The following is a 25,183-nucleotide window of genomic DNA, read 5'->3' as shown; positions in this document are numbered from 1 at the left end:
TTTCACTAACTCACAGTAGCATTTAGGGAGTACTTACGAGTACTCACAGTAGCACAGTAGCACGTACATACAGCATACAAAGCCCTATCAAATACCTTCATTTATTTACATATGGGATGTTTGCGGGGCTAACCTGTTGCCTGCGGGGAGCTCCGATGCCGGCCTCAGCCGCTGCCCGACCTAGGGCGGCGGCTATGTCTGCTCCCAGCTGACGGTCGCCGTTGGCAGGGGGAAGGCCTTGCAGCCCGTCTGCCATTGCCCGGCGCAGCGCTTTGTCCAGCCAGCTCCACTCCGCCAAGCCCGTCGTCGAGCCCGCCGCCGCAGCCGGCGCACTCGCCGCAGCGCCATCAGTCTCTTTCTTCCGTTCGTCTCTCCTTTTCCTCTCTCTGTCCGTCTTATCTGCCTTTCTATGCTTGTCCTGTCGCTCCTCTGACATCGCTCTATCCTTTTTCGCCGACCTTTTGCCTTCCGAGTTTTTTGCCGCTTTATCTTTATCCGTCCTCTCCGCCTTCCTCTCTCTTTTCGACTTTTCTGCCGTTTTATCTCTTTTTGACTTCTTTTCAGCTCGTTCTCCATCTGATTTCCTGGTCACTCTGTCCTGGTCTGCAGCGGCCGCTGCCTTCCGTTCCGTTGTTTTATCAGTCACCTCTGCTGAATTGGCCTTCATCCGCGCCTCCGCAGCCGCCGCCAGCCTCTCGCGGCGCTCCGCCAACAGTCGCGCGGCGCCAGCGTCACGGTCACCGGCGGCGGCTGTGCTGGAAGTCTGGGCTGCGCCGGCTGTGCTGGATGTTTTGGCTGCGTCGGCTGTGTTGGAAGTTTTGGCTGGGTTGGGTGTTTTGGCTGAGTCGCCTGTGGTGGCGGTGGTGGTGCTGGCGGTGCTACTGCTAGTGGAAGTTTTGGCTGCATCAGCCGTGGTGGTTGTAACGGTTGTTTTGGGGGCGTCGGCAGCGGTGGTGGAAGCTGTGGTGGCAGTTTTGGTGGTGGAAGTTTTAGTTGCGTCAGCAGTGGTGGTTGTGGCGGTTGTTTTTGCACCGCCAGCCGTGGTGGTTGTGACGGTTGCTTTGGAAGATTCAGCTGAGGCGGCGGTTGTGGTAGCAGCTTTGGAAGGGTCGGTAGCAGTGGCGGTGGTGGTGGCTGTTTTTGGGGCGTCCGGTGCGGTGGTAGTAGCTTTGGTGTCGGGGGCCGCGGCGGACCTCGCTTCGGCAGCCGCGGCGGCGGCGGTAGCGTCGTTGTCTTCGATGTCACTGTCGCTGTCGCTTTCGCTTTCGCTGTCGGACTTTTTAGGAGACGTCTCTCTGGTCTCTCTGGCGCTTCTGCTCGCCGCCCTGGCTAGTTCTGAGACGTCCAAGCCGTCGACCAGCCCTTTCAATCCAGACACAAGTTGCTGGAGCTGTGATGGCAGGGTGCCATTTTCCATGTCCTGCATGAACTGTCTGAAACCTGAAAAACAACAAAAGGTCGGCGTCACAGTCAGATGCCGTGTCGCAAGTGAGTTCCGATTTCAAGTCGATAAGCAGAGGCGCAAAATTACATCAGAGATTATGAAGCTGAGCGAGTTTGACATTCTAGTTGCACAAACACACTGCGTACGAGTATTTCTTCAAATTAATTGTATGTTATCCAATGGCGAAACCACTGAAAACAAGTTGAAAGAACGTAATGCAAAAGCATCTTAAAATATTCCACACTTAGGTTTTTTGGGTATAAGGGTAAACTGGCTTAGAGGCGAAGCAGAATGTCTGGTTCATGAAGAACACACGCAGTGTTTCACATAGACCGAAGACACGTGCTGCTTCTTCGCGTGCAGTCTTAGCGGCCCCAGGGGACTTCAACTCGACCAACACCGGTTCTTCTTCGTTCTCCCTAGTCACGTGATATTACGTCACACAAAGCGCGCGAAAGATAAACCCTTTGAAGGTTTTGCACGAACTAGCATCGGGTTTAAGAAGAAGGGGTTGTGGTTTGATCAGTGTAATGGCTTTCATCAAGACCACGCCCGCGGTACCACGTTCTAGCGTCCACCGGAAGCGATCGCCATTTTTCGATCGCGTTGGATCACGCTTTGTGCAGTGACGAGCGGCTGGTGCAAGATTGGGTGAATGGCAAGTAATCGAATATTGAAGAACTGAAATAAGGTTAATTTTTGGCTTATCAAGTGTTGTGTATTATCTATATTACTTGTGATTGACAATGATAAGCAATATCACAACGCTCTTCAAATGCATGGATGAATGCGTTGGATGAAGAAAATTCATATGCAAGACCAATCAATGCAGTAAGTATTTATATGTTGTATAAATGCCCCATAGCTTAAATTATGCAAGTGGTACGATAGGCGGCGGCCGCGGCCATAACGGCCGGAGCGACACCAGCGCCACCATCGGCGGCTGGTCGGAACTATCGCAACGGATCGCACGTTAATTCAAATTATTTAGTAACGATACATTATGCGTCAACGAAACCTTTACTGAAAATTTAAGAAAAATGCATTTCATATTATAACTTAATTTCATGATACATCTCGCGATGTAAATAGGTATTTTAATGGATAATTTGATTAGTAAATAATTGCATCCCTTCAATTAACTAATAATATCATTGCACATATTTCGCATCCGATAAATGCCCCACCGGAATATGAAAGCCCACAAAGTAAGCTTTCTAAAAATGTATATTAGTCACAAGTCAGTGATGGCTTATGCTACTTTTGACGCGATTGTTTTCGTTATCGGTCGATATAACATACACTTTTACTATATTCCAATGCGTACAACTCAGTCAAATTTGAATATTACGTTAATGCCCCAGTAGATAATTAAACATCAATTAATTGCCGTTCGAATGATGTTACGCATGCCTCAATGGTGCCTACCCTAAGCTACTTTTTTCTCGTGTCTTGATAAGCAAGCACTAGGCAAAATTGTGGTATCACCATAATTAACTAATAAAATTAATGAATAAATGACACCTTCGATAAATGCCCCACCGGAATACGAAAGCCCACAAAGTAAGCTTTCTAAAAATGTATATCAGCCACAAGTCAGTGATGGCTTATGCTACTTTTGACGCGATTGTTTTCGTTATCGGTCGATATAACATACACTTTTACTATATTTCAATGCTTACAACTCAGTCAAATTTGAATCTTACGTTAATGCCCCAGTAGATAATCAAACAGCAATTAATTGCTATTCGAATGATGGTACCCATACCCCCATTGCGCCTAGCCTAAGCTGCTTTTTACCCCCTGTCTTCATTGCCAATCACTGGGTGCAATAGCGGTCTCAGGCCTTATCCGGGCAAAAATGATTTTTAGGGTGAGGGGACAAACGCTAAAGCTATTTCTTTCAAATGTGGCTACTTAAGCGTTTCAAATAAGAGTAAAATTGGAGAACTTCACTCACCTGAACATAATTTACTTAATCTTAAAAATTGACTATCTAATCAAAGTATCAGTAGGCATGATCCAAACATGTAGGTACCTAGGCATGGCGGCGATGGGAGATACCTGTCAGGGTGCGGGCCAGTTATTTTCATGTTCAATCTCTTCATATTGACGCAATCAACGTCACGTAAATAAAGAATGTATATTCTTCGCAAGTAGCGTATCAATACATTTATCACAAATCTAATGCAGTCACATAAACACATTTTGACACGCACGCTCACGCACCAGATTTTGATGCGCCAACATTTTGATAGGTGCACATTCGCTCGCAATTCAAGTCACATAACAATTTTTAGCTGCCTTCAACAGTCGGCGGCCGTCCTGCGTCAAGGCATGTCGCATTCCGTCCTGTTTTTCAACAGGTTGTTGGGTAAACACTTGCATAGATTCTGCCCGCCCAGTAGTTAAATCGCAAACATGAAATAACTGAATACGAAGAAGAAGAAAAAAAACGGGCCGATCATGGACAACAAGAACACCGACAGGAACATTTTCATTAAGTTCGCAACCTCGTGGCGAAGTTAATCGAGATCACGACTTATCGTCCTATAGGTTCATGACTTTTACACACTTTAGAAGTAGCAGTCGCAGCTGCATCCCGCTTTGGAGGCCGAGGAAATCCATGGCAGGAGGGCAAAAACAAGAACAATATTATTTTGTGACGGCCGGCTTTATCTAAATTACTGAACTCCACTTTTCGTCCCGAACAGTGATTTTTCCTCGGCATGCTATTTTACTCTGAATGAACTCGTGGCTCGAGGTTTAGGAATTTCGCGCCGATTGAAGTTCGTCGGAAGCACGGAGGACGTTTCTTTGTCTAGGACGAGTGGTACGCGTGCCTCCATTGCGTGTAGCCCCACTGCGTTTCCAGCTGGCAAATCTCGGTGCTGACGATGTCCTTTAGGTCCACTAAACGTTGATGCACGTAGGTGTCGCACTCATCTGTAAAGAAAAGCCAAATTGTCACAAAAACATTTTCTTCAGTGTCACTGTCATTCACCAGAAGGCTCATATTTAAAACCCCTTAGCCCTAGGTAAAAAGATATTATGAGGAATTTCGGTCCCCACTAGTGAAACTTCACATTCATGCGTGAACAGCCTGATGGTAATATTCTTATTTGTAAAACAATAAATACAAACTGATAACTGACACTGACACTACTATAAATCAGCCCAGAAAAAGAGCATACTACCTAGGTACTTGACAAATGGGATACCAATTTCAAAGAAAGTAAGTCAATTTTTCAAAGCAGCCTGAATTAATATATGCAGGCTAGAAGCATATGCCTACTATCTGAGGAGTTAACAAGCAGCCGTTTAATGAAGTGGATTGCAGACTGCAGAGCCACCACAACAATTCTTGAAACTGCACATGAGTGACACATGTTCTGATTTCAGCAGCACATTGTAATGGCATTGGGTGGTAATGGCATACTAATAAATTTAGTAGGCACTACTTGTTGCATCAATGTTAAATAGGGAAGATCAATACATACTCAGGAAGCTGATGTCAAAGGTAGTTATGAAAGAATCACTTCAAACAAGTTATGAAAATGCTGTGAAAGGGTTCCAAATAATTTACAAAAGGGCAGTGTCGAATGACTCATCACAAAATTATAATAATGCTTGGGTGTTAGAGGGGAAAATTCCTCTCCAAAAAAAGGATGAGGGTGGTATATTCTTGATAAGGTTAGCCCCGCCCCCCCCCCAAAAAAAAAATAAAGAACAGAAGAAGGAAAAATTGCACTTTCCTGTACAATGGTAGAATCTGATGCGATCATGCAATTAGATGCTCTTTCATGAGTGGTAAATTGCTATTGAAAGTTGGAGGTGGGAGTGGAAAATTATTTTCATTTGGATGTCTTGTTCCACCCAAATTGACAAATTTTGGGACACTGCGAATGAGTTATGAAAATTTTGCCAAAGGGTTCAACAAGTAAACAAAAGTGTTGTTTGAAATGAGTTATGTAAAGGCTGTGAAAGAGTTATGAAGAATTTGCAAAAGGGTTCCTTCAAAAGAGTTCCGAAAAGGTTCCGAAAGAGTTACAATGAGTTAATGAAGAGATTTTACGAATGAGATATGAAAAAGTTGTCAGAGGGTCACAAATAATCTATGAGAAATTTGCTTTAAATGAATTATGAAAGGGCTGTGACAGGGTTACAATAAGTTAATGAAAAGCCTCTTTAGAGTGAGTCAGGAAAATGTCGCGAAAGGGTTGCAAATAATTTACGAAAGGGTTATTTTGAATGAGCTATGAAAATATTGAACATAGTTAAAAAAAAAGTTATGAAAGGGTTACTCTGAATAAACTAATAAAAGGCTGAGAAAGGGTTACCATGAGTTTACGAAAGGGCTGTTTCAAATAAGTTGAGTTATGAAAAGGCTGCGAAAGGGTTACGAAGGGCTTGCGTAAAGGCTTAGTGAAAGGGTTGTGACCTAACAAGTTGCGAAAAAATCACAGCAGCTTTAGGAAAAGAATATGAATGGATAAAGAAGTAACAAATTTTGTTGCAACAAGTGAGGAACAATGTCACACTAATGGGGCCATAATTATACTCAGAAATAAAAAGCATCTCAGTCTAGTCCATGAAGACTGAAGAGCAGGCTGCACTTAATTGGTGGCTTACCTCAAAATCACTGGCCGACTCACCCCTTCCACTAGATTGATCGGGCGATTAAACACCTTTTTTTCAAATAACGGAAACCCAGGCAATTGCCTAAAACCCAGAAGAAACGTTTGAACCGCTGGAAATGCCGAGAAATTGGCGGCAATATACAGTGAGGGTACACTGCGCAACAAATGTCTCATAAGCGCATGGAACGTATGCAGTTTCCAAAGCTCTTGATAATATCAAGAACATGTTTTTTTTCTTCTTATCCCCATCTGGCCAAATGTCCGCCTTTACACGGGGCCTGCACCCTAACGATTAAGACAAATCTTCCAAATGAAGATAAATCAAGACTAGAATCAGCTTGCCATTTTGGGGTCAACTGATTTAGGTATAAATTTGGCTGATTTTAATAAACACATGTTCTTGCTGATTAGTGCAATATTTTACCTAGCTGCACTTTATATGTTAAGTGCATTATTTTATTATTTTTTGTTATTTTATTATTATTTTATTTTTTATACATTATTTTTTTGGAGTAAGCTCATGGTCTCTGAAGTCAATCTAAGTTTCTTTACTCCCTGCCTGTTGAATAACTCATCCGTCCGACTCTTCATTCTAGGGGACGAGGCCATCTCCGCACTGATTGAGGCCCTGGAGTCTGAGGAGAGCGTCCTGGCGCGCGGAGACGTCGACATCGTCGAAAACGCTGGCTTGAAGCTGGTGGTGGAAGGAGAAACTGTATGTGATTTGGGAGAATGCGATATCGCCACCCGGCTGCTGACATGGGCGATAGCGCATACTGTGTTTGGGAAAACATCCACTTGCTAAAGCTAAAAATGTGTTCATATTTGTACAGAAAGCAACCCTGAGCGTGAAGCAATCAACCTGAATAATTAAACATGCCCGAAAGGCTCTGGAGTTCTTTGGCTTGGATGTGTAAGGCAAGTGACACGGCCGAGGGGAAAGTGTTCCTGCAGGCTGATTGCGGGCTGATCGCAGGCTGAATGCGGGCTGGTTGCGGGCTGATCGCATGGGCTGGTTGCGGGCTGGTTGTTCCTGACTGGAGACTTGCAGGCTGATTGCTCAGAGTAAAGAGGAAGGTAATACATTTTAAGGTGTATCAAATACTGTGTTTGCGCAGCAGATGTGACGGCGCAGGTCGATAGCCATGCATGGGAGGTTCAATAGGCGAATGAACGGGGATTTTGCGGTATTGCAATAGAACTGAAAGGGTTCTACAACCGATATTCAGAACACAGGGTGGTTTCCCTATAAACCTCAGGGACCTCTTCACAGACCCTTTGGGGTTCTTATCTAGGTGCTAAGAACGCTCTTATTATAAACCCTAAACCTCATAAGAGTCTTTGGAAGAATCGTGTGGATTCTTTTGATGAGAATGCAAAGCCGTCTACGTGAAGAACCATGGGGGTTCTGAAAAACGGTGGCATAACATTTTACCCCACAGGGTTCTAAATACCGCTGTACGTTCTTAACGTTCTTCCAAAGTGTTTTCAGTGTGCGAGTTACACATCGACTCCCGTGTTGAGCTGAACATTTATTATCCGGTGAATAACTCATTTGTTTCATTTCAGAGTTTCTCAATCTGTTAACCCTAAATAGCTATAGTGACGGTATTGAAAGGCAGTATTATTACGCAGAATTAAAAAAGAATAATGTGATAAAACCAGTAAAACGCCTTTTGGGCGAAGAACGAGCGAGCAAGATAGTGAGCCCTGCACGTGCGGAAGGGCGAGAGGGTACTTCCAATGGGCTTGTGCAAAGCACCCTTTTAACCGGTCGCTAGCAGTGTGCCAAATTTGAACGCAATCGGCCCAGCCGTTCCTGAGATCTGGAAACGGCATTCAGCACGTGCGCACGTGCAAACGGGGTCCAAACTGACTTTCGCACGGCACCCTACTAACCGGTCCCCAACCGTGTACCAAATTTGAGCGCAATCGGCCCAGCCGTTCTCAAGATCTGGAAGCGCCCCCTGCACGTGCGCACGTGCAGTAGCACCCCGACCGCAACACATGGGAATGCATTGCCTGGTGGATGCCTACCTGTATGCCAAGTTTCAGTGAAATCGCCCCAGCAAGTACCGAGTTATTGAAATGGGAGCAAATTTGGCACCTAATATAATCTAATCCGTTTTAATCCGTTATTGAAATGGGAACAAATTTGGCACCTAATATAATTATAATCCGTAACAATTAACATGCTGGATTGTGATTGTCATTACGAGCGAGCGAGCACAGCGAGCGAAGCGAGTCTTTTCAATACCGGGAGTTCCTAAATAAACAGTCGAATTATTTTTGCCTCTAGTGGCGTCACTAACAAAATCACAACAATAAAATTGCACGTGATGATAGCACGTGCAATGCCATTTTATTTCATACCAAAATCAATCACTTTCTATCATGCAGCCGTATAGTACAGACATAAAAACAAAAATAGTACATTTCTATTTTGAGACAAAGTCAATCGTTGCAACACAACGTAAGCTACGCCGACACTTAAAAAGGACCCAAGTGCCATCAAGAACCGTCATTTTAAGTATAGTTGAGAAGTTTTTGGCAAGAGGTAGTGTGGAGAACGTAAAAAAGGGTAAATGTGGCCGAAAAGGAACCAAGAGGACGCCTCTAAACGCCCAAAGGGCACGAGAAGCCCTCCAGAGGAGCCCACAAAAGTCGCTCAGACGGCTGGGCCAGGAACTGGGCTGTAGCAAAACCACCGCTCACCGTTTGGCCAGAAACGACGTTCAGCTGTTCCCGTATAAGGTCTCCGTTCACCAAGCACTGTCGAAAGTCGACAAACAGTCACGGCTTCTTTACAGAGGCTGGTTTTTGAGAAATTGCGAGCAGGACAATGAGTTCCTTCACCGAATCTGGTTCAACGACGAGGCCCATTTTCATATGGATGGCCGCGTGAACTCCCAGAATTTTCGATTCTGGTCGACGGAGCCACCCGATTTGGTCGCGGAAGCCCCTCTGCACAGTGTGAAGTGCACAGCCTGGTGTGCAATGAGCAGCAGTGGCATCATCGGACCTTTCTGGTTTGAGAACGACGCTGGGGAGTCTGTCACCGTCAACGCTCTGCGCTACCAGCAAGTCCTAGCCAAGTTCTGGACTGCGCTGAACAGGCGGCTGGGTGGAGACAGGCAGCTGATGGACCATCAATGGTTCCAACAAGACGGAGCCTCGGCGCACACGGCCGTTGCGACTCGAGAATGGCTGCGGAACCGATTCGGTGCGCGGGTTATCTCCCGCAGAGAGGTGCGGACCTGGTCCCCACACTCTTCGGATCTGACCCCACTTGACTTCTTTCTCTGGGGTCACCTGAAGTCACAGGTCTACAAAAGCAACCCCAGAACTACAGATGACCTCAAGAGGGCCGTGTCGTCCGCGGTGCGCCGAGTGTGGCCGGAGATCTGCCGGGCTGCGGTGGAGTCCGCTCGGCGACGCGCAGAGCTGTGTGTGGAGCGAGAGGGGGCTCATCTGGAACATGTCCTCTGTGGCCGCAAATGAAAAGACAGCAAAAAGAAGATGGTATCACGTGAAATGGCATCGACTATTGTGTATGTTAGAAAGTGATTCGTTTTTGTCATGCCTTCCATGCTGATAATATACAGCTTTTAAATTCGACTGTTTATTTAGGAACTCCCGGTATAACGGAATAAATATCAGTATGAGCGGCCCGGCCCGGCCCGGCCTGTAACGCTTTTGAGAAGCTTATATCTCAGCAACCGCTGAACCGATTGCCCTGCGGTCTTTTTTGCTGGGTAGCCCCATCCCTTCTACCCCGTAATTGACTACTTTTGATGCATCTCAGTGACCGACGTGGCATGTACCACGTGAAAAGTCAAGGGTGTTCAAGCTGTTTTCCAAAAGTAGTGATTTTGAGAGGCCCATATCTCAGCAGCCGCTTGGGCGATTGTCTTGCGGTAATTTTGTAAGGTAGATGCATCCCTTCTACCAAAGGTCGCATACTCTTGATCTATGTGAGTGACCCCCACCGCACGTGCAAAATGCAAAAAGGAGAGGTGCCAAATTTGTTCCCATTTCAATAACTCGGTAATAGCGACCGGTTAGAAGGGTGCTTTGCAAAAGCCCGCTGGAAGTACCCTCTCGCCCTTCCGCACGTGCAGGGCTCACTATCTCGCTCGCTCGTTCTTCGCCCAAAAGGCGTTTTACTGGTGATATTTTTAATGATAATAAATCGTTTAGCGGACTGACTGAGTGTAAAGACACTATTTTAGTCGCAGTCATATTTTAGTCAGAGGCTATCCCTGCTTTTTGAATCGCATTGCCCCTTTGAAGACCTGTCAATAAAGGTCGAAGTACAGGGTGTAACGAAATTATCCGGACATCTTTCTTCGCGCTGTAATTAAGAAGCAAGCCAATCTGATATTTTCCGTTTTGAATTATTATATAGCCACCTTTCATAAAAGCGCAGGTACAAATTTTTGGAGGATTCCCGCCACTGGGTTTTCCAGCACAGTGGGTTTTATATAGAGTAGCGCCTTACTAACCTGTGCCCACAGTTGGGCGGCGCTGGTGGCAGGTGTCCCCTCATTCATTCCTGCTGGACAATATAGTCCATAAGATATCGATGGAATTGCATGGGAACCATTTCCAAAGCCATAGCCCTTTAGCCCAGAAGAAAAATAGGTCCTCTCGGCATCACTTCTCATTCTGCTAGGGACTTGAAGGTGGTGCGCCGCCCCGCATGAAGACTGCGCGGCTTGAATCAGGCATCGGTACACGTTCAGAAACCGAGCCCTCTTGTGCCGTCTGGTTGAGTGGCTCCAACCAATCGCTAGCCAGGATGTTGCGCCGGTAATACTCGTCACTGATAGTGGTTTTCTGTGTCGTCATGAGCAACTTGAATATTACACAGCAGCTGAACATGCTCCAGGTCTGGATTTTGCCCGGATGTTTGACGCCGGCGACGGCCGGCACATTCGAGCTGCTGGCAGCCCACACATGGCCGATTTGACGGCTCAACGGATATCGCAGCTCGAACAGATTCCCATCCGACCAGGCCATCTCATTCATGTCTTCCTTCGACCAGTGGACACGCCATGACCTGAGGCCAAAGGTGGTGGACTGGTTGTTTTCCCGTCGATTCCATTGTCTTTTTCAGTTTGAAGGGTAGTAAAACCAAGCTAAAGGGCGGGTAACGGTGAATCATGATATGGGACCTCTTATTATCTGCCTTGGTAAGAATTCGAGTCAGTTTGTGGATTAATTGGTACCCTTTCCTTGTCGCTATCTTGACAACTCTCCTCACCACTTGGCAAAGGGCACCTTTTGCGATCGAGGCCGGGCTGACTCTGCCACCAAGTCCCATCTTATTACACCTCGGGCAGATGTGCTACTGGCTGCTGCTGATGTCCAGCTGCTGACAGACCAGCTTCTGACTCATGCCACCATGCCACCAACACGTAGCCTTACTACGAAACGAGAGACTGTACTCCCTTCTCTCCACTGCCTTAAAGGTAGTGTGCCAGCTTTCTTGGACCGTATGGAGTTAATGGCCCAGATAAGGAGAACCGGATTTTTAGAACTTATCCATACCTTCAAAACTCATGGAAACGTCTTAAATTCTTCAAATTTTGAGTACCCAGTGCGAAATTCGCCCCGACGGGTTGTCGGTCGTACCCCAACCACATTTCACACCACTATGAACAATAAATGCACACACTGAAATCGCTATTACCGATATGCAGAGGTCCAAAAATGTCCCCAGGTGTCCCCTACCATTTGAAAATGTCACGGTAGCTGTCCCACAGCCAAGGGCGCAGGAACTACTTTCAGCCTGGGGGGCACACCATAATAGAGATCAACCTAGGGTACCCCCAAATCTAGTTTTCTCACCGGTTTTAGGCCACTTATTTTTCAGCCCTTGGCTTTTTCAACAAAAAAGAAAATATTTGCAAAAAGTGCGATATTCCGTCTCAAAGTTGTAGGGGCATCGCACCCACGGTCCCAGAGTTGGGGGGGGGGGGGCAAGCTGCCCCCACTGACCCCCGGTCCCCGTGCCTACGCTCAGAGCAGACGTATTACATCTCGAAAAAAAAAAGAAACAGAACAAAGTAAGGCTTAAACACACATGTAATTTGCTAAATCACGCGAAAGTTGTATAGGTACATAATGCATGTTAATAATTAATCAGGAATCAACATGAAAATAAGGCCCCAATTTGACCCTGTCTGACCGTCATTACTCATTACCCATCAGAGTAATGCTTTGATAACAAAGATCGTGCACCTCAACGATGTGACATCTATTCAAGACCAAAGTCCATTGGAAGCAACAAAATGATTCCCAAAATCAGATCGAAAATTAACAGCGGCAGCACATCACCACCAAAGCCCTCATGATCTACATTTGGAGCGTAAAACATATTGCCAGCAAGTAATGTGTCGATCCCGACATCCTTCAACAAAAGAGCAGCTCAAATATCCGCTACATCACATAGTCGCGCCCATGCTAAACTAACATCATTCATTAAACTAATGCTCTGATGCTGACACACCTTCGCTATCGAGCAACTCAGCTACCTGACATATGACACTAGCAAACTGATACAGAGCAAATGTTTATCATCGTCATCGTCAAATCATCACACCACATCATCAAACTAATATTCCGCTCTTCCACTACGCGACATCTCGGATGAAACGCCTACCTACTATAGTCTGGCAAACCTAAGAAAGAACGGATTTAAAGTGCTACGGCCGTTGATGCATGTGCATTTATATTGTGAGAGTATATTTTCCCTCACAACTTTTCACACAACTTTCTCCGAACCATGCATTTCAAGTGATCAAAACACGTGCAAAGTGATTCAGGCGCTTTAACTCCATTCTTTCTTAGGTTTGCAAGACTATAGTAAAATGCCATTTGGGGCAACAAACGAGCGAGCGAGAGGGTGAGCCTTGCACGTGCGGAATAGCGAGTGGGTACCTCCAACTACCTTGTGCACGGCACCCTACTAACCGGTCTCAAGCGATGTGCCAAATGTGAACACAATCGGCCCAGCCATTCTCGAGATCTGGAAGCGGCGACCTGTATTTTTTTTTTTCAAAACAAAACTGACACCTCTTTGTTTTGCATGTGGCACGTGCATAAGGGGTCATACACATGTATCGAAAATAGTCCAATACTTGGAAGAAGGAAAAAAACTTCACTACAAAAAAATACCGCAAGTAAATCGGCCCAGCGGTTGCTGAGTTATAAGCCTCTCAAAAGCGTTACAGGCCGGGTCGGGCCGGGCCGCTCATACTGAGGTTTTCCCTTATCTTGAAAAGACTTCGCTTCGCTCGCTGCGCTTGCTCGCTCGTAACATACCGCCCACATAATGAGATAAGTTATAGTGATAATGAGATAGACTTTGCACATACTTAATCGAAAAAATGAGGAAAAACAAACACAATATACATACTATATAAAACAGTATACGGTCTTCCAGGCCCATGACCTTGTCCGGGCTGTACAGGCCAAATACTAGGGTTTACTATTAAATAATGGAAGTGCCCCTAGCAATGGTAGGTTTTTGCACGTGCACGTATTTGTTTCATGCCATCACATACGCCAATGTTTTGTTTTTCCAATGGTGAAGACCCGATGTCTTTAGCTTCATTCTGCTCTGAGCTATCAGTTTTTCCATGAGACCCCTAAACCTGTGGCGCACCATAAAAAAGCAGCCTGGAAATGGACAATGGACGTGCCAGCGCGGCGCCAGGTCCTCAGAGGTCAGTTAGTGGTACGAATAAGTTCTGCCGAGATAGGACGTGCCATATTAATGTAAGGAGCGACTGCAGCCTGTCCACAAATGATATGTAGGCGGTGTCATCGATTTCAAAAGGGGGAGAGGTGCCACTGCCGACATCGCGGACAGGCAGCGTCCGGGGGCACCCAAGAGCGTGCACATGGCGCATGCGCGAGACCAAGTGGGGAAAATGATCATAGGCGATAAGCGCTTAGGCATACATACGCGATATGACAATGAGGTATGAGCTAGTGAGATATGACAAAGCTCGGAGTTACATGAGCAGAGTCAATACGCATTACAAACGGACTACAATGGTGAGCGAATAGGAAAATCCGTTCCTGATACGCATTTACTTGCTCATGTAACCCCGGTAAAAGAGCTGCTGGGTTCTGATAACCTGGCGATGGCGCGCGATTTTGGCCATTGCCCGGCTCCTTTTTTATGGTGCGCCACAGGCCCACAGGTTTAGGCGGTCTCTTGGAAAAACGGTGAAAGCTCAGAGCAGAATGAAGCTAAAGACATCGGGTCTTCACCATTGGAAAGACAATCATCGGAGCATGTGTTGGCACTAAAAAGGTGCATGCACATGCAAAAACTTATAATTGCTAAGGGCACTTCCATTATTTGATAGTCAACCCTAGTACATACCAGAATCCATTTTAAGACATGGTCAAGGTATTGTAAGGTCAAGGGTATTGTCTGTGCGCTTGGGAACATCAGTAACGGCACACTACTTTAGTTTGAAAATATTGGCAGATCTGCAACCGAGTGAGAGGTGCTTTCTGATCACTGTGCCTTCCAGGTTGGTCTTGATGTCTAGCGTTCTGTCGAACCTATGCTGGTATTTTGCCTGCACAGCCCGGACAAGACCATCGGCCTGGAAGACCGTGGGCCCGTTCCATCGCACTTGCAGCTCCAGCTCCGCGTTCCGGTGATCGAGCTGTCTGTGCGTGCCGAACACGTTTTCGGCGACACTTCCCATCGATTCGACGACGGACTCCGGGGGACTCAGCAGCCACATGCGAACAACGAAGTTGTAATACGGCCGCAGCTCGTGCCGCACTGTGCATTCCTTGGCGAGAAGCTTCAGGAGTGATTGATTGGAGAGACCAGCCTCCTGCATCTTAAGGAACTTCCAGGCAGCGTGAATGGTGGCAAGTTCCACTGCACACGACTTTGGCACGAACTTCTCCTGAATAAGCTTGTCCATGCTGCGCTTCACACCCGAGAGGCAGTTTTCATGGAAGTTACGCTGCATGTCCGTGAGGTCGCCGGCCAGACGCACATCGCTCATCAGAGCATTCAGCTTCTGGTTCATGGCTCCCTGTTTGTGGCCACGGGCATCCACACCATCCATGCGAGCACCGCATGCCTCCAGCAGTGCCTCGATGAACTTCGAGACGGGTCGTGGCGCTTTTGACACGAGATCATCCTGTGCGGAGGGAAACGTAACAATTGATATTGTAACTTCTTCACTAATGACACATTCAACGGTAGGCTTGAATGGTTGTCAGCACTACATTGAGACAAAAATGAATGATAGACGTCCTCGCATTTTGAAAAGGGGTTTATTCAAGCAACAATGTCATTGAGCAAGGCACAAAGGCGAAATCCTAAGAAAGTTATGTTGGGAATTTTCCTCATTTTCCCTTTTACTTAGGGAACGATTAATTATCAAATACAATAATATCGTCTGCAATATCATCTGCATTAAAAAATGAGTGATATCTGTAACAGGAAGGCTGAAGAAAGTGGACCGCACCGCAAGCAGTGTGCATATTTGTTTAATCTCGAGTCATTACGCACCTCTAGTACAGCGTCGCCATACTTCGACAGTGTTGGCCATAGACCGCCGTGCATATCCTCAACACCATCCTGGATGGCGTCCAGCATCTTCATGAGCTTTGAAAGCATTGCTTGCATTTTTGTCGTGCGATCCCATGGCAGCGTTTGGAGCCCTTGCAAGGCTTTGCTCATGTCCGCCAGGACAGCGTATATGTCATTGAGAGCCGCTACTCGTGCAGGGAAGATGCTCCCTGAGCGAAAAAATCAAGATATGTTAATAAGATGTTAGGAGTTTTGTTTTACGGAGTAACAAATATATAAATATATAAGTATATAAATATATATATATATATATATATATATATATATATATATATATATATATATATATATATATATATATATATATATATATATAAGCGAAAACAAATAAAGGTAACGGTACTTATCATCCTGGTTGTGTGGTAACAATATTTATGACGAAAGTTGGTCCTGAGAGAAAGGCCAAAACAGCAATAGCAAGAAATTGAATGGCTGACCTCGCAAAAAGTTATAAAGCTCTCCTTAATAATGGTGCAACATACCTTCGAGAAGCTTCAGGTCCTTCCTTTCGGCGCTGTCCGCTTCTCCAGAGCGGACACGGTTTCTCAGGACATGGGTCATCGCTTCCATGTTGCGCTGGAAGACGCTGAAGGTGCGTGCAGCGTACGGCGCAAAACGCGTATCGGACCACAACTTTGGCCTGAGAGCTTCTGTTCCATGGTTGGCTGCAGCTTCCAGAAGCGTCTCCAGCCCCTTTCCAGTCACGTGCCGTTTGGTGATTCTGGAGACTATATCTTTGGTCTCCTGGACCCATTCGCAGCCAGCTTTCGTCCGAGCATCTGAGTCGGCAAGATTGAGCAGGTGTGACCCGTCCCACAGAGACACCACGCTCGGAGCTCTTTGCGTCGTCGGGTCGGCAGCCGACATGCATCGAAGCATGTGGTCAGGCACGCTGTTTTTATGGTACTGTCCATCAAAACAGGTTGCCGCGACTTGGTCCGGGTGGGTCACGCCCACCTCCCCGAGACAACGGGCGATCTCTCGGCCCAAGCCCTCTCCGCTGTGATCAGTGACCACTGGTGCGGCAACTACGTACGACTGCACCAAGTCTTCTGGCCGTGCCTCTGGCACAACAGTGATGACTGCTATGATGTCGATCGTCCTCCTCTCAATGGTCACCTTATCAGCACACACTGATATACAGGGCTGTTTGGCGAGATGTTTCGACAGCATCGCGCGCATAACATCACAAAACTCGGCGCGGAGTTTTGGCATGAGCCCTGCCGAGTGGTTGATGGAGCCCATGCGCACTCCATTCAAGTGTTGGAGGGTCACCAACTCTTCGAAGGAGACGTGCGGCAGCGACTTCTTGAGGACATGGTACCCAGTTCGCAACACGTTTACCGCCGTCATCGCGCTAGCAGCAAACTGACCATCAGTCAGGGCCTTGCGTTCCTCCCGCCGCTTTTTGTTTGCTGCGTGGTGTGTTCCTTTAAAGTGGTTTTTCACTGCCACCCTTAGGCACTTAAAGGCGCTTGGGAGCTTTTCCTTCCCATGCACAGAAGAGCGAAGACCAAAGGTGGAGCCCAGGCTGAAATCGTATTTGAAGACTCCTATTATTTTCAGCCCCTCCTTCACATGAACAGCTGGGTTGAACTCTGGGATGCACACTGCACAGAACAAGGCGTTGTTACCAGGGGATGGTTGCAGCTCCATGTCTGTAGCGGTTTGCAGCGCGGACAAACTCCTGCAAGATCTGAAGTAAATGTCTCGCGCCTCGTCGTTTTTACAAGGCTGTACCTTGCGATCCCTGGAGTGCTGGTTGGCTTCAATTTTGGCGACCCGTCCCTGAATATCTCGCAAGAGCGACAGTGCCTCTTTGCAAAACTGTCCCATAGCACCGGCAGGCTGTTTTACTTGGTCCGAGTGTTCATCATTGGATGACGGCGGCGCACTGTCCTCCTTCGGTGTCTCTGCCGGATCATCAAGGTCGGTATGCTGAAGATCAGCTGGCATAGTCTGGATAGGTGCAGGCGTCCTGTCATCCGCAGTCGGTTCTACCACGGAGGGAAGATCGGACATGTCGATATCTTCATCCGGGAGAGTTGATGGCTCCGGCTGAGGAATGAATGTTTGGTTAATGTTTGTTAACCCGCGCCCTGCTGGGGGGGGGGATCTCGGTTCACTTTTTCAAGGTATACATGCTTTTAGGCTAGTTTTTTTCGGAGCTGAATTCGAATTTAGCACCCGTTTCAACATTCACGAAGTAGTGTTGGTGCCTTCGTAACATGTTACGAAGCTGTCAGAGGCGGTTGACACCTACTACGAATACCCGGCAGGACCCCTACTGATTGACCTGACCCGACCTGGCCTAAATACACGAAGACATCATCGGTGATCAAAACTAACATGATATTCGTGATCAGCACCCCGTAAACCCCCAAATCTGCCACACTTTACGACGCTCTAACAGGTCCCGATTTTCCCGACTTTGGGGACCTGACCTGGAAGGTCAACCAATGACCTCGGACCTTAAAATTGGGTCATCATCAGATTTCTCTCTTCACGGGCAACACGCTCGTTTTTCCGCGAAGCTCTAGCTCGATAAGGGGCGAAACGGCAAGGGGGTCCAACTGACCCCCCCCCCCCTTATAACGTTCGCGGCTGGCAAAACACCAATACAAAACACCAATACGGGCGAGGGTTAACTTAACGGTACACAACTGGTGTTTAAAACTTATTTGAAAAATCGTATTTTGTGCAGGCACGTAACTAATCGGTCCCAAATTTGAGCGCAACTGACCCAGCTGTTTTCTAGATGTGGAAACATTATCCTGCAATTGCACACCTCGGATAAGTAGTAAAAAAAAACTCCCCAGCCCCGCAACCCTGCATGCATGAATATTTGTAACTATCATGTAGAATGTGGATTGTGGATACCTTATAGGCATGTATTCTTAAGAATATTTGGAAAGCAAGTTCCTCCTGATGCATTAGTCATTTAACCCGCGACCGCCTGGGGTGTGGGTCGGATCCTACCCCCCTCCGTTTTTCTCGAATAACTCATGAACCGCTTAGGCTATCAACTTGAAACTTGCCATACCTTATCCCCGATCAATTTGACGTCTTCTGTGTAATTTTTAAGAAGAAAAAAAATTCCAAAATTTTTGAGATATATCGATTTTAGTGATGTAACTACATGGCGTTTTCAGTCAAAAAGTGGTAAATGTTTAAAAAAATCGCCAAAAATCAAGCTTTAAAGCAAATTGCAAATTAAGGACATGAATAGACGCAGCTCAACGAGTTCTTAAAATGGCTATCTCGGATTTTCCATAAAATGCGTTTTTCACCGCTAAATAAAAAACTATATCTTTTGGAAAACAGCTAATAAAATCCAAAAATTTGAGACTAAAAAAAGGAATATATGTTATATAGCTCTATTCGAACATTAGATATCCCAAATTTCAACTTTCCATGTTGATTTTTGACCCCCAAATTGTAAAAAATAGCTCCAGCAAGCCTGGGACATGGTGACGTCACAAGCATTTTCGTGAATTAGAGGCACTTATGAACATCGCATGTGAAAACAAATGGCACCACTAGATTTCTGGAACAGAGCTCGTCTAGAAAAGGTCATTTTTATGTTAAAAATAAAAAGTTGAAAATTGACTTTTTTCTTAGCCCTCGTTTAGTTATGTATGGAATAAACGATTTTTTATGCTTTCAATGCACATTTATCACCAGCACAGTGACTTGGGGTCACATATAACCATTACCAGCGGATTCGGCGTGAAAAATAAGCCATAAAACACGTGTCGCACGCCCATGTAGCAGAAAGTGAAAACCGTGACCTTTCGTGACCTGACCTGACCTTGACCCGTACTTAGTATGACCCCTATACGCACATGGTACCTTCACTAGTTCTTTGAGGTCATTTTTGGTGAGTTTCGAGCAGCAGCTATCGATTCCCCTGTCCGTAAGCCTAATCATGCAAAACCCCAGAATTTGACCTTTGACCTGATCTTGACCCGAAAGTTGACCTCAATCTTAAAATCTTAAGAAGCCCCGCGAGGCGAACGCCGCCTCGCGGGGCTCGATACGACCGGTTCTCGAGATAACAGGGGGGGGGGGGTCGGATCCGACCCTCCCCCCTGGCTGTCGTGGGTACGGAAATAGCCCAGGCGGTGCCGGGTTAACACGACAGGATGTGGGGATGCTGCCCCCACCCCCACCCCACCCCCGCAGCGTCAAATGTCACCTTTCTGGATCCACCAGTGTTCGTCCTAGATATCGATAACTACTATCCCAGGTCAAGCCACGGCCTCTAGCCTAGTGTGTATAATAAAGACCGGTCTCGCATGTGACCACCATCGCTGATTTTCGGCGACAGCCATCAACTACAGTAGATAAATGTTCCGCCAGATGGTAGCATGAGTCATGTGAGGAGGCGGACTCCGATGACTGGCGCACTTAGCCCCATGCTCATTGCTCATGACATGACATCACATGTCAAGTGAACGTGCCAAGTCACACATGACAGTCTCAGAAAACTAAGGAGACCAGCAAATCACAGCTTTTTGTGAGAAACACATCTTGACCAACACAGTTTTTGATGTTGGTGCATTTTGGAAAGGCATGCAACAGGCAACATGGATGCGTGGACACTGGACCCTGAACAGTTTTCAGAAATGTACCTAATCCAGAAAACAAGACAGAAGTAATCAATTTTAGAATGAAACAAGGCTCCCACCAAGGAGTTCACATTGATTATATACAAGATGCTGTCAGCAACATTCATGCTGTAAAAATGCATTTGTCCAGCCTGTGGCCCTGATTCATTTCAAGGTCACCATTTAAGAAACCTATTTGTGCATTGATTGATGATTATGCCAGCATACATGTTTTCTCACCATTTCAGTGCAAGACATAAGCAAATGTTTTATTTTCATCATGAGTGTGGGTCCAGTGCATTGGCCCTCACTCATTGATCATGACAAAGCTATTGCAACTGATAAGGTGCAGCTTTAAGCCTGCACCAAACAAAGGGGACGCTGCAATGGTATTGCTATTAAGGCAACAGAAAATGTTGCAAAGCAGAACAATTCAATGAGCCTGCTAAGCAGTTTGAGTTTTATTTAGAATATAGTTAATAATGTCAAACTGAGACAGAACAGGATCCAAAGCCAACCAGCCCTTTGCATGAACATTCAAAATAAAGACAGTGAAAGCACATTGAAAGCAAAAAGTCATCAGGGTCATTTCTCAAAAATCTAGATTGAAGTTGCATGTGATGGGTCACTCATCACATCACCAGAAATAGACAAGTAAATAAATACTGCTGCCAAGACAGGTGGACAGATCAATACAAATTACAGCAAAATGAATTGATACTGATTACCTTATTAATAGGTATGCATGGATACCAGAAACAGAGGGAGAGAGAGAGAGAGAGGGAGGAAAGATAGAGAACGGATTGGACAAAGCGGACAAGGGATTCAGGAAAATTATCCAGTACTGACTAGTGAGTAGTGACTGTGATATAGGTAGTTTTTGAACAGAGTACACTTGAAATAAGGACATGCCCAAACAGGCTGTATTACTTGTAAGAGGCATTTTGGATTGATTTGGAATACGAGTCAAATTTTTCAGAAACATTGAAATATTGATTTTCCACAAAAATGCAAGACATTATACAACACACAAACATGGTCGTTTTACCTAGAGATGTCTACAAATAGGATACACTTGAACATTAAAGTCAACTTTATCAAATTGCCACACTTACCATGCGAGATGCTCCAAGCCACTGAGTCAGTGGTGTTATTATCTTTGGCTGTTCTCCAGGATGCTGGGACATCAGGTGTCTTGAATAATGTCTCTGCTGCCCATTGAACTTGCAGGGGCGGCCATCAGCAAGAAGCAGCCCACACTTCACCTTCTCTCTTGAAGGTTGCACCATGTTAATTGCCACAGCAGCAAAAAGGGAAAGGCTGTGACCTTTTAAAAATTAAACACACTGGTGACTAGATAAACTGGGAGTCCCTCAGCAAGTCTGCTAAACAAATCTACAAAAACTTTTCAGTCGAACCGCAAAATGCACACAAAAATATCAAAAATATGCATCCACAATCTGGCGAAAGTCCTCCGACGAGTCCTAACATGCGACCAAGACCACCGCGCGCCAAGAAACCGAGCTGCCCGGGCGGCCCCGATGTAGAGATGAAAAAGTCATTGGTTTTGGATTTGTTTTTTCAAATATTAGTATTTTGCCGACCTCAAATATCACAACTAATATTAATCCAGCTACAAACTATTTTTAGCTACGCCCACATAATTTCGTGCACTATAAATAGCGAAATTGATAAGTGAATCGCTTCCAGCTGAATTTTTAATAAATTCATTGTTCATTGTTTTTGTCACAAAAAATAGCCTAAAAAATGACATTTAAAAAATCAAAGTTAAATTTGACTTCTATTGCCTCAAAAAGGCTTCAATCAGAATATGTCCCAAAGTGTCCCCAAGGGACACTCAAAACGATTCCAGTTGTTGACCGTGGGACAAATATGGTAGCGCTAAAAAGGAAGTTTCGTTGGAAGCAGTAAACCTTTAACTTTACCTGACCGGTAACGGAAATAATGAAGGCTTTTATTGGTCTCTTCCCAAAAGAACCTTGCCTAGCGTAGTTCTCCCAGCAAGCAAAAACCTTGAAGAAATCAATCTATCTGCATTCAAGATAGCAAGATAGTAAACAGACGTGGTTTTGAAGTATCTGGGTATGGATTTGTTGCCTTGTTTTGTCCCATTGGGGTCGATGTCATATTGCTTTTTGTCCCCTACCCCGGCATGCAGGTTGTCACATTTTTGGACCTCTGCGCTCATCCAATCAAGTTTCGATAAACCCGTTCATCATCAGCTCCTGCGGTTTCGAACACGCCTGTTAGTTGGCTTCTGATGCTCGTCGAGGTCGGAATTTCCAAATACGCGTGGTGCGTCGGGCCGCGCGCTCTGACTTCGGCCAAGAAAAATGCGTCAGCTGATCATTGTCATTTCTGCCACTTGCGTGTGGTGAAATGGGGTCATAACTTATAAGACGGCTTTTTCATATCAATTATTTTACATAAAATCATATTTCAAACCATAAATAATGTTCGACAGCCAAATAAAAGAAACAATACCAATACGGGCTTACAGTTTAAGGCTCGACATTGTGTTGTCTACGATTAGACAGCTGATAACTCATTCCCGTACGTCGTATGGTCGTAACACTATAATGACCTTTGCTTATTGTCACAAGTGCGCCGCATTCGCGATTGTTGCCCGACGCCTGTTTGCAGGTGAGCCCACTACAGTTGTTATACATATCTAAAAACCGATAAACTTTTAGGCGAAAAAGGCACTATTCCAGGCCCATTTTTGATTTTTTTTTTTGCGATATTAGGTAAAAACAGAAGCTTCTTATCCTAGGAAAAATAAAATGGGAAATCTTTCAAAGGTGGCACACTACCTTTAAACGAAAACTATCAAATGAACCCGTCGGCGACTCGACTCTTACTCAGAGCAAGAGTCATTTCGCAAGGTCAGGTCACTGCTGAGTTGAGAGCAGATACCAGAGGTATGCATTCATCTGATTTTCCAGCTTCTCACATTAAAGAAGAAACTGTGCGAGCAGATATGGCGAAAAAATAGATGTCCGGATAATTTCGTTACACCCTGTACAGGGCTAAAATAGCTTCTTTCCACCCAGTCAGTCCGCTAAACGATTTATTACCATTCCTGGGTTTAAATATGACTTTACAGTCTCATGTAATTATATTTTTAATACCGCGATATGCAAAATAGTGATTATAATAGTAAAATGTTTCGCAACTGCTTACCAGGCATCTCACTTCCCCCTAGACCGTCACCAAGAACGACTCGCACGCTCTCAGCGAGCCCGCTGCCGCCTGTCAGGTCTTGGACACGATCGTAGTTTCGACGCTTCTCGCCTGAGGGCAGCCAATTGAGGGCAGGTTAGCCGCTTTGGCGGGTGTCAAGGCGGGTATGATATGCTGTGGCAGCTAGGAAATTTTTATATTGACATGTCAAATTGATGGAGCCGATGGTACTGAAAGTTTGGTATTCATCGTATAGGGCGGTTTAGAAGATATTGCAGAAATACTGGGGGGAGGTTTTGACTTTTGTAGAGCCCCCCCCCCCCGCTAGTGGGGCGCGGATTAAGGGGTCTGAAACACCAGCTTCCTATTGATCAAGAGCTTTCGGAAGACTTCTTTTTTCTTCTTCAGCCTGCGTGAAACGGACTAAGACACACACAGTATACAGGTCCAGACAAAATAAAAATTTTCATGAACTGAAAAAATACACAATATGACCCGTTTCGAATTTTGGTTGGTATCTCAGTGTAAACATCGTGCAACGTCTCAGTGTTCGAATTCCAGTGAAAATATCGTGCAGCGTTGCAATGCAAGAAGTGTCGCTTAATGTTTCGGATCGCCAATATCAAACTTGTTTCTGTATTTTAACCCTCGCATGTGTAGGGGGGGGGTCGGATGGACCCCCCCCATGGTTTTTCGCGAATAACTCGCGTAAAAAGCGGCCGATCGCGACGAAACTTTCAGTACCCTCGCATTGATCAATTTTACACCTACCCTGAAAATTTCATGACCCTGACCCAAATGACCTTTGACCTGTGACCTCTTTTCCGAGACCATGTTTGGCCGGAATCGCGATTTCGCGTATGTCGGCTCGCACTAGCCGCGTGTTTGCAAGCTTTTCGTGGTTTCAAACGTTCAAACATGTGATTTGATGTTACTCCCGTGTGTGTCAAGGTCACCTGAAGGTCAGGTCAGGTCATTGACCTTTGGTGACCTCGGGTGACCTCGGGTCATTTTTTCGAATTTTACATGTTTCTAGGCTAGTTTTTGGAGCTGAATTCGAATTTAGCAACCATTTGAACATTTACGAAGTAGTTTTGGTGACTTCGCAACATGTTACGAAGCTGTTAGAGGCGGTTGACACGTACTACGAATACCCATCACGACGCCTACTGGTTGACCTGACCTGACCTGACCCGACCTGGTCTAAATGCTTCAAGACATCATCTGTGATCAAAACTAACACGATATTCGTGATCAGCACCCCGAAAAACCCCTTAGCAGCCACACTTTACGACTTTCTAACAGGTCCCGATTTTCCCGACTTTGGGTCATTGACCTGACCTGGAAGGTCAACCAATGACCTAGGACCTTAAAATTGGGTATCATCGGCTTCCTCTCGTCGCGGGCAACACGCTCGTTTTTTCCGCGAAGCTCTAGCTCGATCAGGGGCCAAACGGCAAGGGGGGGTCCAACCGACCCCCCCCCCCCTACACATTAGAAGCTGGCAAACGCCGCACACATGCGAGGGTTGATGAATCCATAAATTACTGAAAGCCAAGGCATCAAGCTAGGTGCACGTCATTCAACGAGAGGTCATTCATTTTCTCGAGTCTACGACTGTGCTTGTGTCAGATCATGGAGGAAA

At 45.8% G+C, this 25,183-nt stretch overlaps 1 protein-coding gene and 1 long non-coding RNA gene across 3 annotated transcripts in view; both read right to left on the bottom strand.

The window, feature by feature from the left end:
• The window catches only part of LOC122372808 (prophage side tail fiber protein homolog StfR-like), a 29,956-nt gene that overhangs the window by 2,433 nt on the left and 2,340 nt on the right, over positions 1 to 25,183 (bottom strand). For both annotated transcript variants that reach the window (XM_043350403.1, XM_043350402.1), the window contains exons 4-5: positions 23,539 to 23,649; positions 134 to 1,440 (exon numbers count right to left, since the gene is read on the bottom strand). In XM_043350403.1, the coding sequence (XP_043206338.1) occupies positions 134 to 1,440; positions 23,539 to 23,649 (1,418 nt within the window). The remainder of the gene's footprint in view (positions 1 to 133; positions 1,441 to 23,538; positions 23,650 to 25,183) is intronic.
• On the bottom strand, positions 3,569 to 6,346 carry LOC122372809. The gene is made up of 2 exons (XR_006254935.1): positions 6,077 to 6,346; positions 3,569 to 4,390 (listed from the first exon to the last, which is right to left on the bottom strand). It is a non-coding gene; the product is annotated as an uncharacterized LOC122372809 (long non-coding RNA).

This window comes from Amphibalanus amphitrite, unplaced genomic scaffold, assembly GCF_019059575.1.
Source record: "Amphibalanus amphitrite isolate SeventyFive unplaced genomic scaffold, NRLGWU_Aamphi_draft 001403F_arrow, whole genome shotgun sequence".
NCBI classification, from domain to species: Eukaryota; Metazoa; Arthropoda; class Thecostraca; order Balanomorpha; family Balanidae; genus Amphibalanus; species Amphibalanus amphitrite.
This window is presented reverse-complemented; position numbering and strand designations above follow the sequence as displayed.